Below are 17505 nucleotides of genomic sequence, written 5' to 3'. Positions count from 1 at the left end.
GCATCTCCTGTGCCTCCTGCATTGCAGGCGGATTCTTTACTTGCTGAGCCACCGGGAAATGGCTTTCCCAGGGGTAACCCTTTTTAGGGCTGCAGGGTGCAACCTTCCAGAGCATCCTTGTGTCCTAGGAAAGAAACCTACCAGGCCAGGGATCTGGGCACTGTGTGACACCATCGGCTTCCACAGGGGAGGAAGAAGGGCCAAGGGCTGCAGGGACCAGGGTGGCCCAGGAAGCAGAGGCTGGAGGCAAGGGTTCAAGGAAAGGAAGGATTCAAATGACCCCCAGGCAGGGGTCCCTGGGGCACTGGACCCACATGACTTCTGCACAGAAGCGGCTAGCCCCACTCCTCATTTGTAGCCAATTTGGCTTCTTTGGGAAATTCTAAAGCCTCCCCACCAGGGCCTTCAACCTTTACTCTACACCACCAGCACCATGATGATAATGGTGATAAGGATGGTGTGTAGTAGGCACCCTACTGGCCCTCCCAACAATTCTGCCAGGTTGATATTAGCGTGTCCCATTTTCTAGACAAAGAAACTTGCAAGCCAGAGAAACTAAGCAACTCGCCCCATGTCACACAACTGGGAGCCACCATTTGACTTTAATGCCAATGGCCTTCCATAAGACGACACAGCTTCTGTGGCCAAAGGTACAGATCCTGGGTCTGCAGTGATGCCCAGAACATAGTAGGGGCTTAACACGTGTCTGTGGGCTGAATTTTTGTTGAAAGACCATGGGCAACACTGAGTGAATAATCAAGACTAGGCTAGTTCAAGACAGACTTCACGTTATTTTCATTTTCTTCTTTTATTTTTAAACGTTTTTTGGCTGCACACCGAGGCATATGGGACCTTAGTCCCTCATTGCAAGGATTGAACCAGCACCCCCTGCATTGAAAAGCAGAAGCTTAACCACTGGATCTCCTGGGAAGCCCCGTGGTTTTTCTTCTTTAAAGTTAAAAGTCTACAGTTTCTTCTAGAAATCCCCCACAGCCTAGAGTTGCTGGTCCTAGAAAGAGTTAAGGCTTGGCAAGTGGTTCTCTCCCACACGGCAAATGAAATCTCTCCTGTCCTGTCCATCCGTGAGGGTGCAGGGCACAGCGGCATCTACTTTCTGTGAAAAGTCTCCTCGTAAACGTCACCCCGCCAGGAGGTGGGGAGGGGGCTTGATTTATTATATAGCTTTTGGACAGTTCCTGCAGAAATATTGCCAAATAGCGGAATAATCAACTCTTTCACTCAAGCCCCCTCATACTCTTTTTTTTTTCTTTTTTAATGAAAGAATAAAGTACGCAATGAGCCTGAGCTAAATAAATAAAAATGCCACACTTTATGCCCAAAAGAACTTTCTGCGTCACTGAGAAATATTTGCAGACCTCAGCAATCTTTTATCTTCACAATGATGTTCCTGCCTTCCAAGTTCTGGATATTCTGAGAACTACTTTGATTTGGGCTCTCTCTAATTATCTTACAATTAGCTTACTAACGAATGCCATTATTCGATGTTTCACCAAGCAGATATTAGAGAACACTTCCTCTTCTCATGATCTGTCTGCTTTCTGCCAGGACTGTCTAAAATTGGTTACTGATGTCTGGGACTCAATTGGAAGTAGATACATGTGGCAAGGAATCTCTGTCTTAATACTCATTGCTGCCATTCACAGTGAGTTACAGTTTCCAGGCTGGGAAGGAGGGCAGCATTCATTCAATCACTTTATCCATCCACCCATCCACCTACTCCCAGGACCAGCAATGGAGACCCAAGATGGAGAATGTGGTCCATGTCCCTCAGGAGCTCACACAGAGAGATGCCCTGAGAGGCTCAGAGTGATGTCATTTCCTCCAGAGAAGCTCTTGATGTGTGGAAGACCTGCGGTACGGTTCTCCAGCTCAGCAACCTGTCCCTCCAACAAGAAAATTTCTCAATTTGCTCTCACCTATTTCCGCCAGCCTCCTGGGTTCAGCCATGAATGAGCTTGGGGGTGGCGACAGGGGTGGGGGGGGGTCAGGAATCAGGCCTGTTTCCCAAGTGCATAGCATACCATGAGGGCTCAATAAACTTAGTAATCAGATGAACATGCATCCCACACTTAGAAGGTGAAAGAAAAAAAGAGACAGAAATGTCTCTTTTTCTGAGTGCCTAAGCAGTCTCTCTGCTTTGGGTACTGGCTGGGGGAGATGCCAAAAAATGTGAGTAAATATAATGCTGGTGAATGGAGAGTTGCAGGCCACTTCTCCTATTGGAGGCTAACAGACTCTGAAATTCAGACTCAGGTCTAAAAAGGGTGGTTGGACAAGATGCTCTCCAGTTCCTTGAGTTGAGAATTCTGTAAAAGTCTAACATCACTGTAAGAATTATTCTAATTGCAGCCTCAGGGGAAACTGGCCTGGACCAGGAGTCACCAGGTCACCTGCCTCTCTGACTTGTTCATCTATCTGGTAGGGAGTGGGGGAAGGGAGCATTAAAGCAGATGCTTTCTAAGGTACCTTATAAGCCTGAACTTTCATGACTTAGTTTTAAACCATGGGCTACATTACATTTGGGAATGCCACGTTCATGTCACAGATTTTCTAAACAGGGCCCTAGTTTTCAATATTTCACTTCACTGACTCTCCCAGGATTTAATGAGCCCCTACCGTGTGCCAGGCACTGTCCTAGTGGTGACCCCCACAGTCACTGTGGTCATGGGACATCCAGTCCAGTGAGGGAGAGAGAAAACACGCAGGCCCACAACTAAACACAAGATGACTATGGCTGGGGTCGCGGGCCAAGAGCATTAATAGACAGCACCGTGTGAGAAACAGCAATTCAAGGGAGAATACAGTTCCTTTCTAAAGGTTCGTTGGAAAGGCTTTTCTTTTCTTTTTTAAAAAAATATTTATTTATTTGGCGTACCGGGTCTCAGTTGTGGCGAGAAGGATCTTCCATCTTCACCGTGGCATACAGGATCCTTGGATGCAGCATGTGGGATCTAGTTCCCTGGCCAGGGATGGAACCTGAGCCCCCTACGATGGGAGCACGGTCTTAGCTACTGGGCCACCAGGTCCGGCTCTTTGCGACCCCATGGACTATAACCTACCAGGCTCCTCTGTCCATGGGATTCTCCAGGCAAGAATACTGGAGTGGGTTTCCATTTCTTTCTCCAGGGGATCTTCCCGACCCAGGGATCGAACCAGGGTCTCCCGCATTGCAGGCAGACGCTTTACTGTCTGAGCCACCAGGGAAAGATTTAAGTTTACTTTTAGGGAAGTCCCAGGAAGGCTTTTCTATGGAGGTGCTATCTGAACTGAGACCTAAAGGTCCCCTGAATGTGGGGGAAGAGCATTCCAGGCAGAGGGACCAGCAGAGGCTCTAGGCTAGAGACAAGCTTGGGGTAGTCAAGGAAAAAGCAACCAGCACAGCAAAGTCAATAGAGGAGGAGGGAGTGACTGAGACCAAGGTGAAGGCAGGCTCATACAGGGCAGCATAGGAAGGGCATCACCAAGAGGTCTATGGATAGGATTTAAGAGGTCCTTGAACCTTGACTTCCCTGGTGACTCAGACAGTAAAGCGTCTGCCTACAATGCGGGAGACCCGGGTTCAATCCCTGGATCAGGAAGAGCTCCTAGAGAAGGAAATGGCAACCCACTCCAGTATTCTTGCCTGGAAAAATCTCATGGATGGAGGAGCCTGATAAGCTACAGTCCATGGGGTCACAAACAGTCGGACACAACTGAGCAACTTCACTCACTCACTGAACTTGGATGGAGAAAAACATCATCTCTCTTTTCATCTGCCTCTAACTGGAAATGAGCATTTCCTTGAGTCACGAATGTCAACAATAACCCACAATAACGTTAGCAGTGCCTGGAATGATCAACAACAGAAATCTCACACCCATTCATATCACCATCATTGCAGGTATCTGGAAATATTACTTATGCTCCTCACTAATTCAGAATTACAGTAGCTATTAGAACAGTTGCTGAGCCTTGGTTAGACCAGTTGCTGAGCATTATTAAAGCTTCCCAGGTGGTGCAGTGGTAAAAGAATCCACCTGCCAATGCAGGAGACACAAGAGATGGAGGTTTGATGCATGGCTTGGGAAGATCCCCTGGAGTAGGCAATGGCAACCTGTTCCAGTAGTCTTGCCAGGAAAATTCCATGGACAGAGGAGCCTGGCAGACTACAGGCCACGGGACCTCAAAGAGTCAGACATGACTGAAGAACAAAAAAGCTCATATACTTCAAGATCATAATATTTTAAAGTATCTATCTGAAAAGAACTGGTTTCCTTTGCAACACCGTGTACTTTATTTTCTGTATATGTAAAAGCATTATTCTGAGAAGGGATCCCTAAGCTTCATACAATGGCCAAAGTGCTCATAAAGCACGGTGAGAAGCTTGTGTTTCATTCCAGGTGGGAGGAGAGGCTGCTGTGGTTTCAGCAGGGGGTCCACTGGGTGCCGTCTTCATTTCTTAAAATCACCCTGGGGTCTCTGCTGGGGGAGATGGCCTGCAGTTGTCAGGGCCGTGCTGAGTGCAAGAGAGAGGGTATGGCTTTAACAGACCACTGTTCTGCCCAGTCCCGGGGATCCTAGAGGGCTCCGTCCTCCCCTCTAAAGAAGATCCTTCCCACGCGGCCTTCCAGGCCCACAAGGGCCACGTCACCCTGGCCCAAAGCCTGTCCCAGGACATCCTCTCCAAAGCTTCAGAAAATGAGCTCATGTGTGAGCAAGAAAAATAAATGCAGCATTTGCCACCGTTTGGTTTGTGTATTGGTCTAGAAAAGAAATGAGATTTTTATTTAGGAAAGCCTTCCAGCAGGACCCCAGCAGAGGCTGGGCAAACACCAGGGCGACGGACTGTAAACATGCAGGAGGGCCCAAGCCCTGGGGCCCGTCCCCGCGAGCAGCAGTCCCTCGGCCGGTTTATGGCGGCCTTCCTGTTTTCCCAGCCTCTCTTCACACTGCCCTCACACACAGAGCCTTTTCAATGCCCTCGAGGAGAACAGAAGAATTCATTTTCACACGCCAGCGCACACGTTTCTCACACCCTCCCAGGGGAGTGGACCGTGCCAAGAGGCTGGTTTATGGACCTAGACAGACATATGGGGCTGGGGCCCGTGGGGTGGGGTCCACGGGCAGAGCAAAGCTCAGAGGTAAATCCTAGGCTCCTGGGTCCCCTAAACCGGAAATGAAGAAGGTGGGGCCAGGCCAACTGGAAGGTGAGGGGCCTTGGTGGCACTGGGGCAATGGCCTGAGGTCTCCTGGGGAGCAGGGTTAGACTTGGCAGGACTGAGAGTCAGGGGACAGGGAATGAACCTCAGTAGAGCTTGCTCACCTCCAAGTGTCAGGATCAGAGAGGAGAGACATGGAGAGTGAGGGAGCACTAGGTCCCTGAATCTGGCTCAAGGGTAAGTGAGAAGGAAGGTAGAAAGTGAGGTGTCCACATTGTTGGGGTGAACAGTGGCTGAAGTGTGACTGTTCTGGAGGGGCCAGCTCAGCTCAGCTGTCCCTGTCCCTAGCCACTGCCCAGAGAGAACACGATTTTTTTTTTTAATTTATTTATTTTTGGATGGGAGGCGTCTTCTTTGTTTGCATCCATTGGCATTTCTGGGTGGTGAGTGTCTCCAGGACCTGGTCCCTGGGATATAAGGGAGGCAAAAGGGAAAGCCAGGAGCTCGCTGGCACATCATCACTCCCCACAGCCCGAGGTCCCAGCCAGTCTTCCTCTTCCTCATCTTTAGGAGGACAAAGGAGCCTGGCAGGCTACAGTCTACAGGCTTGCAAAGAGTCAGACATAACCAAAGCAACTTAGCACTCACACAGGCACACACACAAAGTAAGGGAGGCAAATTAACAGCCTCAAAGGGTAACTGGGGGTTGATCCCACCCAGCACGCATCAAATGCTCCATGAATGTTGGATGAATGTTGGCTGTATCTTTATGCCAACCGGCAAAGGCATCAGCGTGGAGCTCCTACCTGGCGCCACTTTACAGCATTGTCCATTTTGACTCACCGGACAGATGACTCTGCAGTGTCTGGGCTCCTCGCTCCCCTCCCAGCTCCTCCCCACACCCCCTGGAGCAGGAGGGCTTACCTATGGTCCTTCGGAGGTCTTCACACTGGTTTATGTGAGGGAACTTCAGGATTTCCTTCCACTTCTTGCTTTTCCCTTTGCGCTTTCCTCCGCCTCCTGCAGAGATGGGAGAGAAAGACGGGGAGCTGATGCTGGTGTTGCCTGAGGTGCCAGAGCCCACGTCCCATCCCAGTGAGCCTGGGTGCAGCTTCCTAGCTGGGAGACTGGGACAAGCCCCTCCCCAGCCAGTATCAAGCCTATGCATCCTTCCTTCAGGCTCACACAGGTCTGGGCTCCCCTACCCAGCACAGCCTCTCCCATCACCCACTTCTGTACCCACACTGGGTGCCCGTTATTCGCTGATATATTAACCATAACTATGCAACCCCACTGGGGACCTGGCATCAGCCCCAGACTAGACCTCAACCTTTCTATGGCAGAACCTGGCCGACTGGCTCAGGAAAGCCTGGTGAAACGGATTCATAAATGGGTGAGATGGATTCACAAATGCACCCCCCCGCCACCACCTCTTTTTGTCCTCTTGTTTCCTGTGGACAGTCCCCACCCCCAGCTGGAGGCCAGGTGCTGGGGACAAGGAAGTCAACTCTCCCTTGCCTTGAGTACCCGCTTCTTCTCCCGCCTCATGAACCCCAGGGTCCAAGGCTGGAAGGACTCCTGGTGGACCACGTCAGCTGCTCCCCCGCCCTGTATCCTACCCAGCGTGCACTATAATGAACACATGCTGGGGACACACATGTGATGAATATGCACACGTGATAAACATACAAACACAGTCAACACACATGTAACAAGCACACAGAATAAATACATGGAGCTGAGGAAGGTGCACTCACGGGTGTTCCTGTCGTCCCCACCACTTCTTATCCCTGGACAGTGGACAGACATCAGAACACTCAGGTGTGTAAACAAGGGGCTGCTGACTCCAGCCTGCACGTCCCTGAGCCCACCACCACTTGGAAATGGGGCCTGGAGGCACCTCTGTGTCATCACATGCTCAGGACCCCACAAGAACCTGAGATGCATTCGTCTGCCCCTGTCGCCAGAGTAGTCCTTAAATTCCACTTGTCAGTGACTCATCAAAGGTCACATAGCCCTTTAGGCCCCTCAGCATCTCAAGATTTTAAGGTCCTTTTATCCTCCTTCATGGGATCAACACCCCAAGTACCTGTGGGGTTTGGGGCCTGGTTACAGAGACTTGAGATCTTGGGCAGGCCCTCGGCACCCTGGGCTGCACTCTAAGCTGGGTGCGTGTGATGTCCCCCCAGTCTCTGACCCTCAGAGAGGGTCCAGGCAGGGCAAGGGCCCTTTCTGCAGCCAGCCAACCCAGGGTATTCCAAAGGAGCTGGGCTCTGGGCCCACCCCCAGCAAAGTATGTGTTCTGGGGCTGGCCTGGAGCTGATCTCAATAAATGTAGCCGCTTCCCTGGTGGCTCAAATGGTAAAGAAGCCACCTGCAATGCAAGAGATGCAGGTTTGATCCCTGGGTCGGGAAGATCCACTGGAGGAGGAAATGGCAACCCACTCCAGTATTCTTGCCTAGAAAATTCCATGGACAGAGGAGCCTGGTAGGCTACAGTCCATGTGATCTCAAAAGAGTCAATATCAATAAATGGACAGTCCAAAGTTATCCAATTGCCCTGGAAAGCTGAGGGCACCTTCTGGAACAGCCAGTGTGTGGGCTTCTGAGGCCAGAACCAGGACCATCCTCAGAGCTGGAAAGGAGGAGAGGGAGCCCATGACAGAGGGGCAGGACACAGTCCATTTCCTGGCTCTCTGCTCATTCTGTCTCCAGCCCTGGCCAAGCAGCCCTGGCTCCCTCTGCTCAAGTCTTCACAAAGATCAAAAGCATTGGACTCCAAGGAAAAAAATGAATGTGTATGGGGCACATGCTGTGGCCAGGCACGTTTTGGACATTATCTTATTTAATCCCCAGAATGACTCTTGGAGGAGCAATCACCAGGTTCATCACAGATGCAGAAACAGATGTCCAGGTTGTGTAATTTCCCAGCTGATGGCCTGCACTGCTTAACGCATGCTTGGTGCTCCCACGGGAGCTGACACACTTCACCGCCCACATACACCTTGGAGCCCTTCAGCTGGCCTTCCCTGAGTCCCCACTCTAACTCTCCCAGGCAGAGCTATTATTATCCCACTTGAAAGACAAGGAAACTGAAGCAACAGGGAAGAACGAGGCAAGTCTCCTACACCCCACAGCTCACAAATGGCAGAGACCAGACCCCAGCCTGAGCAGAATCTAGACCCCAGGCACTCATACGCACCCTTCTGTCTATAAAGCTCCCTTTCAGGAGCCCTGTGAGCCAGGGAAACTCCCAGGGATCACAGAGAAAGCTGACCCTGGACCTCAGAAGTGACAGGACATCCGGTAAGAGCAAGCAGAACTTGGAGCTCTTTAGTGGAGACCCAAGCCTCTGAGAAAACATGCCGCTCCACACCTATTCACTGAACCAGGTGTCAAGATTTAAACACTGAGGTTTTGCATATAAACCCAGGTTCGGGACTTCTCTCCCGTAACCAGACACATGTCAAGGCTCAGATATAGCTGGGCGCAGCTGACCCGATGGACACGACACGTGGCCTCCATTCGGTGGCCAGCCTGGCCCCTTAGAGCTTATGTGTATCCCCCAGGGGAGGGCTGCCCCCTGGAGAAATTAGCCAAGTCTGCTCCCATCCTCACCACCTCTGGCTCCGAGGCCTAAAGGAACGGTTAGAACTCATTTATTATGCACCACCACCACCCCACCCCCCGCCATTCATTCCACACTCTTCATTCCCAGATCTGGCTGGGATAAGCACTTTTTGTGTGTATGGTAAAATATAAGTAACAGAAAATATACCATGTTAACCATCTGTAGGTATACAATTCCACAGCACTAAGTACATTCACAGTGTCATGTAACCATCGCCACCATCCAGCTCCAGAAATCCTTCGGCATCCCCAGCAGAAACTAGGTGCCCATCCAACACCAGCTTCCAGCCCCCTCCACCCTGGTAACCTCCGTTCTACTTTGTCTCTCTGGTTTGACTGCTCTGGGGACTCGAGTGACAGCACGCAACACGTGGTCTTCCATGACTAGCCGATTCCACTTGGCAGGATGTCTTCGAGGATTATCCATGTCACAGTGTGTGTCAGATTTCACTCCACTGTACGGTGGAATAATCCTCTGTTGTGTGTGTACACTCCACCTTTTGTTTATCCATTTGTCTTTTGGTGGACGCTTGGATGGTGTCCACCTTCTGGCTACCGTGAATACGGCGGCTCTGAATACCTGAGTCCCTGCTTTCAATTCCTTCAGGTATATGCCTAGGAGCAGAACTGCTGGATCATATGGTCATTCTATGTTTGCCTTTTTGAGGAATTGGTGAAGAACTCTTGGCCATATGGATTCACAGGCTGTACCTCATCAGCCTGAACCCCAACTCTGTGAGTGGCACCAGGAATGGGGCTACTTAAAGAATCACCCCCAAGTGATTCTTAGGTAGCCAGTTTATGGAAACAGAAGTCTACACACACACACACACACACACACACACATTTTTATAGACTAACTTCTCCATTAAGAAAGTTAACACAAAATAAAGAAAATTAACACAAACTCATTAATTCATTCAACCAATATGTTGAGCATCAACTAAATGCCAAGCAGTATGCAGATGCTGGGGACACAGGAATGGGGAAGACTGAAGGGGTGTCACCCTCTTGGGGCTTCCTTCTTGTGGTGCCCAATCTAGTAAGGAAGACATCAAAGCCTTGACATCAGTGGTTCTCAACCCCTGGGCAATTTGTCCTCCAGGGGACATCCGGCAGTGTCTAGAGATATTTGGATTGTCACACCAGATGAGAGTGCTGCCAGCATCTGGCAGGTAGAGGCCACAGAGTTAAACATCATACAAGGTGCAGGACGGCCCCCTTACAACAGAGAACAAGGTACTCAAAGTGTCAATAATGCCAAAATGGAGGGATGCTGCTTTATTTATGACCCTTATGACCAACACTCAGGAGAAGTGCAGAGTTTGGGACAGACTCCCTAGTAATGGGGCAGTGGTGGAGGTGGGGAGAGGGGAAAAGCCATCCGGGCCACCTGGAGGATGCAACACGGAGGCTGGACTGATGAAGAGCGGGTGGGTACCACACAGCCTCCTGGGGGCTTCCTTCACCCTCCTCATCACCTCAGCCCCCAGAATGGGGCAGGGACTACGTAGGCAAAATCATACTCCCCCAAAGTAACCCTTAATTGCTGGCACCTGCGAATATTTTAGGTTACGTGGCAAAGGGAATTACGGTTACAGAAGGAATTAAGGATAGTGACAGGCATGTTATTTTGGATGATCCGGGTGGACCTGATGTAACCAGAGGCAGAAGAGTCAGCTCAGTGATGTGATGTGAGAAAGACTAGATCAGCTACTGCTGCCTTTGAAGAAGGAAGGGGTCACAAGCCAAAGGATGCAGGCGGCTTCTAGAAACTGGACGAGGCAAGAACAGATGCTCTCTTAGAGGCCCCAGAAACATAAGAGCCCTGCCAACTCCCTTGTTTTTATCCAGTGAGACCCAGGTTAGACTTCTGACTTCTAGAACTAATGCCTCTGCCTACTGAAGCCCTGCTCCTTCTTCAAGACCCCCTTCTAATCCCCTCTCCAGGGCTGCTCTTAAAAGGCAGATCCCTTGTCTGGCCCACAACCCTCTCCCAGCTCAGCCCAGATTCTTGCTTCATATCCTTCCAGAGGATTGGACAGCTAACACAACTGTGCTGGACAACTGCAAGCTTTTGTTGCGTTATGCTGACGGTAAATGAGTAGTTGCAGGGATCACCCTCTGGGCTTGCACTGAGCTAGGTGCTACATGTTGTGGTCCTTATTAGGTACTAGCCCCATTTCACAGGTGAGAAACCTCAGGCGCAGGGAGAGGGATGGGGCCAATAAACAAACCACATGTGCAAACAGAAGCACGTATCTTCTCCAACCCACGCTGATTCACAGCCGCTTCCTGTCTCGAGCATCCCTGGGCTTTCTTTTCTTCACCCAGCAGCCCACTGCTGCTCATGGTTTACCTTCTATGTGCTGAAAGTGAGGTGGCCAAGAGGACAGAGTGCCCCGCTTCGTGGAACTCCAGCTCATCCCAGGCTTCAAAGAGCAGAGCTGAGCGAGGCTGCTGGGGGTGTGGTCAGGCAGGTGGGGGGCCTCAGGGAGGAAGGGGGCTCCCTCCAAGGAGGGGATGCCAGCAACACAGGCTGGCAGTCAGCCCGGAGGTCTCCCACCAGAAGTGAGAAGAGACCAAGACATCAGGCTTGGGGACACGGGCTGAACTCCACCCACTCACAGTTCCGGGGAAGACACCAAGGGACCAGGGTGGTGGGTCTCTCTCCCGAGTGGACACGAGTCCAAGCGCAACCCGGAGAAAGGTAGGTGGCAGGAAGATGCAGTGTTCCCAGGAGCAGCCTCCAGGGAGGAAGTGGCTTAGCATATCACTCTGCTCTCTCCAGCCTCCAGGGTCCCCCCTTGGCTGCCAGCAGTGGCCTTATGAAGGTGCAGCCCAGATGGGCTGAGAGAAGTGTGATAAGCAGGTGGCAGAGCAGGGGAAGCGGGGAGAGTGGCCAGCAGGCGGGCAAGCCCCAGCGGGGATGGAACGCAGGACTTGGGAAGAAAGCAGAGTAATAAAGAGCTATCACGTCTTAAGCGCTCGGAACAGGCTGAGCTACTGAGAAACTAATTGGCATTTCTTTCGCTCCCATGGACACCCCCAGGGAAGAATGAAAGGATCACGCCAAAAAGCTGCCATGAGAAAACCGTCACTGTGGGGGAAGAAATTGGCTGTTATTCTTGTGGCATCTACTGTTTTCCAGGGAGGTGTTTGCACTTTGAAGGCTGAGGACTGAAATGAGAATGAGGGGGAGAGTGTCTGGGAGGGGCAGCGGGGGGAAGGCTGCGCTCCAGGAAGGCACAGTCCCCACAGGATCCCAGGGATGAGGGAGTCTGAGCAGTGAGGGACCCAGGGCCAGCCTGACACTGGGGAGCTGACGCAGAGACCCCTCCCCCAAAGGACACTGACAAAACAGGCAACAGCAGTGACCCCGATGGTCTGAGGTCTTATTCTGGGGACTCCTTGGAGCCTTAGGGGTTTCCCTGGTGTCTCAGATGGTAAAGAGTCTGCCTGAGATGTGGGAGACCTGGGTTCTATCCCTGGGTCAGAAAGAATCCCCTGGAGAAGGAAATGGCAACCCACTCCAGTACACTTGCCTAGAAAATTCCATGGACAATGGAGCCTGGTAGGCTACATACACTCCATAGGGTTGCAAAGAGTCGGACACGACTGAGCGACTCACTTCACTTTACTTTGTGGCTCAGAGGGTAAAGAATCTGCCTGCAATGTGGGAGGCCTGAGTTTGATCCCTGGGTTAGGAAGATCCCTGGAGAAGGAAATGGCAACCCACTCCAGTATTCTTGTCTGGAGAATTCCATGGACAGAGAAGCCTGGAGGGCTACAGTCCATGGGTTCGCCAAGAGTGGGACACGACTGAGTGACTGATACACGCTTCGGAGCCCTAGGACTTTTTGTGCTATCTTTGGAAGGGATGGGGGGACAGACCTTGGCAAAACAATTGACTTCGAACCTCTCATTAATCTTACAGTATATCTGATTTGGAAGTTAAAGAAATGTGGCACTTCCTATACTCCCAGGGTCAGGAAGCTGTTTGCTTAGACATCTTCTCATTTAATCCTCTCATCAACCACACAGGTAGGTCCTCTTAATGGTCCCATTTGACAAGTGAGGAAAGAGACTCAGAACAGCAAGAACTTTGCTTCAAATCACTCAGTTTGTGTTACATCTGAACCAGGACGCAGGGACTTCCCCAGTGGTCCAGTGGAAAAGAATCCATCCACCTGTAATGCAGGGGACATGGGTTCAATCCCTGGTTGGGGAACTAAAATCCCATGTGCTGAGGAACCACTTGGCCCTCAAGGCACAACTAGAGAGTCTGAATGCTGCAAGGAAAGATCCTTCATGACGCGATGGAGATCCCGTGTTCTGCAACTAAGACCCGACACAGTCGTATTAAACAATAGATAAACCAAGACCCAGGCATCCTGACTCCTGGTCTCCTGGTCTATGGAGTCTGTAGGACAATAAAGGTCCAAGGGCCATCAGAATGGGACAAGGCACCCAGGAGGTATATGGCGTGTGTGCCAGTGATTTGGGTGGGGTTTGAAGGGAGTCCTTCCTGCTCCTTAGGGAGCCAGACTGGGGCCTGGAGTCATGGGTCCCTGAGGCCATCTCAGTAGCCTGTACCCACCAAGGCTTTTTCTCTTCCTCCCTAGTAACAAATGAGCAATTGGTCAGAGAAAGGTTCCTCGGGTAGACGCTGAGCAAGACTCTCTGCATGTGTTGCAAAGGACTTGCCTTCACGCCTTCGATCAGTGGTTCCCAGTGCGGTCCTTGGGCCAGTTGCACCAGCATCACTGGGGAATTGGTTAGAAATGCAAAACCTTGGGCTCCACCTTAGATCTACAGAGTCAGAAATTCTTTGCCGTGGAGGGGTGGGGGGTTGGGGACAGCAGTCTGTATTAATGAGCCTTCCAGGTGATTCTGATGCAGAGTCAAGTTGGAGCAAGTCCTTGAGCATCACGTGGGAAATGGTATGATAGGACCAAGCTTTCTGGAAATTTCTCTGATTATTATTTCTGCTCTGCCTACTTCTAAAAAGGATATGAAGAGAAACACAGGGGTTTGGACAAATTCAGTGATGCTGGGGTCTGACTCTGTTAAGAACCCAGGTCCCTGTCCCCTGCCTGACTCAGGCATTCTTCTCACATGATGCCCACAAAGCCACTTATGTGGCCACTCGCTGGATATGGACCCAACGGTTTCCAGAAAACTAGAGGAGACACTGGAGAGAAGCTCACTACTGGCCTTGGTGGGCACAGGCTACTGAGATGGCCTCAGGGACCCATGACTCCAGGGCCCAGTCTGGCTCCCTAAGGAGCGGGAAGGACTCCCTTCAAACCCCACCCAAATCATCGGCACACACGCCATATACTTCCTGGGTGCCTTGTCCCATTCTGATGGCCCTTGGACCTTTACTGTTCTACAGACTCCATAGAGAAGAGCATCACCCCTGGAGATGGCACACCGGGATCTGTAGAGGACCTGATGTATTTTGTGGGCCCTGAGGAAGTGGAGGCTGGTTTTCCCACCGACTACATTCCTCCAAGACAGACTTGTCGACTCAGATTGCAAAACTGTGTTGGTGAGTGCGGTTCAAGCCAAGGTGACCAGGATGAGAGACTCATTCAATTTGAACCCCAAAGATGAGGATTAATACAAGGGTCATAAAGAGATTCTAGGAATCCAAAGTGAGGCAGTCAAGAGCAGCAGGGTTTGTAGGAACAGGAATGCCATGGAGACATGGAGAATCTGGGGCTGGGGTGTCTCTGCCTCTCTGCAGACCATGCCAGGCTCACTCACCTCTTTGCATCGAACCCAACTGGCCATAATGAAAACACTGGCTTGGTCCTTGGCTCCTGGGAGGTGACCTCCCAGTCCTGGGAATTTTCTGAGTGTTGGGGATGTGGGTTTAATTCATGGTGGATCCCTAGAACTGTACCTGAGCTTATGCTAATGAGATGACTCAGGCTGAGGCTGGCCATGCCAGAATGGACCAACCATGGAGTCGGAAGTTTGGGCCTTTGAGTTAAATGACAGTGTCCAAACTTCGGGGTGGGGAAGGAGGCTGGAGACTGAGTTCAGCCACATGACTAACGATTCAATCAATCATGCCTAAGTAATGAAAGCCCAATAAAAACTCTGGGACCCAGTGTGGGTGAACTTCCTGGTTGGTGCTCACACACCGGTGCTGAAAGGGTGACGTGTCCATCACAGACCTTGCCTTGTACATCTCCTCATTTTGCTGGTTCAGATTTGTATCCTTTCACCCTAATAAAATTGTAAATCTAGAGCTCTTCTGAGCTCTGTGAGTCATCCTAGCAAATAATCAAATCTGAGAGGGGTTGGGGGAAATTCCCAAATTTGTAGTCAATTAGTCAGAAGTACATGTGGCCTGGGGACACCCAAACTCGAGTCTGGGGTCTGAAGTGAGGGTGGGGACTGTGGTCCCTCTGTGGAGTTTTTGCTCATTCAGGGTAGTCAGTATCAGAATTGTGCTGCAACTGGCAGGCCCCAAAGCCCCCTCCCTACCCATCGGCCAGAATCCTGAGTCCAAACTCCCAAGGGGTTTTCCCTGGTGACTCAGATGGTAAAGAATCTGCCTGCAACGCAGGAGACCCGGGTTCGATCCCTGGGTGGGGAAGATCTGCTGGAGAAGGGAGTGGCTACCCACTCCAGTACTCTTGCCTAGAGAATTTCCAAAGGACAGATCCAACTGGTCAACACATCTTCCCTCCAGGCAGGCCACATGCGGACATGAGTTTGAGCAAATTCTGGGAGATGGTGAAGGACAGGGAAGCCTGGTTCCCTGCAGTCCATGGAGTCACAAAGAGTCGGACACGACTGAGCCACCGAACCACAGTAACAATAAGGCCACATGCCGTGGGCCAGCCTTGACTCTGAAACAATCCGATTAGTTCTGGCCCCTGTGGATGGGGCGAGACAGAAGGGCTGAGTGAGACTTGCAGAAACTCAGTGGTGTTTCCCAAGGTAGGCAGTGCCAGGCATGACCAGAGGCAGCACAATCAAAACCACAGAAATGGCCAGCCTCCTGGCCAAGACGGTTTAGAGCACTGCTGGCTGAAGGCACCAGAACATGGGTGTTGGGGGAGGGTCTGGCCACAAAGGGCTTCAGGATGCTCCGCAGGGCCTCCTCCTCCTTCCATCTCCGAGCCCCTCCCACAGGGCCTGTGAGTCACTAGGGGATCAGGAGGTTGGAAAGGTCATGCTAAGGCTTGGAAAGGTCATGCTAAGGGACCAAATTTGTTAGAAACTCAAATTGTGTTACAAAGCAGGTCTTTAGAATATACATCTCAGTGCAGGGGTGGGGGGTGGGTGTGGGATGGGGTGGCGGGGGGTGAGAGCCATGAAAACCAGAGGTGTGGCTCTCAGCACACTTGGATCAAGGTCTGGGAGGGTCTCGAGCATCCCTGGGACCTCGTGGGAAGGCTCGCTCTCTGTGTTCCCAGCCACAGTGGCTGATGACTCAGCAGCTCCAGCCGGTCAAGTGGAAGGCTCTGTGACAACACTGCCTGTGACGTCGGTGGAGTTACAGAGTCTGTTCCATTCCTTTCTACCCAGGTGAGCTTGCAGGACTCAATTTCTGCAGCGTGGCCTGCAGGGCTGATTTCCAGAAAGTCTCACCATGGGGAGGCTCTGGGTGTTCTCAGAGGCCGGTTTTCCTGATGGGGAGCGGGGGGGCGGGGCAGGTGATCCCTGGGTCTGCTCTTTTCTCCACTCGTCCTATTTGCCACTGGCCTTTCTGTCCTACCCCCGGGGCTCCACAACCTTCGCCACTGCCACAGTGGTACCCACAGCCCTGGCTGGTGGGGGGCTGTGAGGGAGCCCACTGGTTCAGTCTTTCTGTACAGCCCCAAACAAGGCAAGAGCTCAATTACAGGGTCTTTTGGGACTGCGTCACTGAGTGACTCAAGCCTTTTCTAAAGGGACTCCAGACAAAGTTACTTGAGGTGATCTCAGCCTGCAAGTGACTTTCTCCAACCCAATGCCCTTGGCAACCACTGTGGAAGGAAGACAGGGCCTCAGCCCCCGCACCCCGCCCCACCTGAGTTTCCTCACCTGGGAGGGGAAGGGGGAGTAGAGGGTGGGGGAGGGTGGAACCAGGTCAGGGCCCCAGAATCTTTTTTATCAGAAGAGTTTCTTTTTTTTTTTTTTTTATTTTTAAACTTTACAATATTATATTAGTGTTGCCAAATATCGAAATGAATCCGTTTCTTTACAATCCCGTAGGTACAGATAAGAAGGGAGCTGATTGGGTGGGTAGGGCAAAGGGATGGAGCTTGCAAATACAAGGGCCAGGGGCCTTGTTCTGTTTTTTGTAGGTCTTACTTTCTAGAAATAGCCAGGAGTCACAGGGTCTCTGCCTCAGGGTACCCTCCTCTGTGAAGTTCCCTGGACGCCCCCTGAGTCTAGGACACTCCTCCTCTATCCTCCCCCTCCCCACTGCCCCCCACTCTGTTACCCCCTGTCCCAAAGTGCTGGGGTTGAGATGTCAGGATTCAGGGGCACTGAGTGGACACCCCCCCAGACCTACCCACTGATGGGAACAGTTGAAAGAAAACACACCTCGAGGGGCACCTCTGGCCCAGCGTCTCCAGTGATGGGAACTGTGTCGTTCATGCTGGGCAGCCACATCCACGGTTTCCCAGGACAGGAAGACACTTGGTGTCTTCAAGTGTGTCCAGCGCCTTCCCGGTTTGACATAAGACCCCAGGGGTGGGCAAGA

The 17505-nt window shown here is 51.5% G+C and overlaps 1 protein-coding gene across 5 annotated transcripts in view; it reads right to left on the bottom strand.

The window, feature by feature from the left end:
- GRK5 (G protein-coupled receptor kinase 5) overlaps positions 1–17505 on the bottom strand; it is a 232510-nt gene that overhangs the window by 120844 nt on the left and 94161 nt on the right. For all 5 annotated transcript variants that reach the window (XM_086377673.1, XM_086377672.1, XM_086377675.1 and 2 more), the window contains one exon: positions 6084–6179. Coding sequence is in view for 2 of the 5 variants with exons in the window: in XM_086377670.1 (XP_086233796.1) it covers positions 6084–6179 (96 nt within the window). In the remaining 3 variants the exon portion in view is untranslated. The remainder of the gene's footprint in view (positions 1–6083; positions 6180–17505) is intronic.

The sequence above is a fragment of the Bos grunniens genome, chromosome 26 (genome assembly GCF_055505025.1).
Source record: "Bos grunniens cultivar Pamir isolate PY7600 chromosome 26, Bosgru_T2T1.0, whole genome shotgun sequence".
NCBI lineage: Eukaryota > Metazoa > Chordata > Mammalia > Artiodactyla > Bovidae > Bos > Bos grunniens.
The sequence above is the reverse complement of the archived record's forward strand: the minus strand, read 5'-3'. Positions and strand labels throughout refer to the sequence as shown.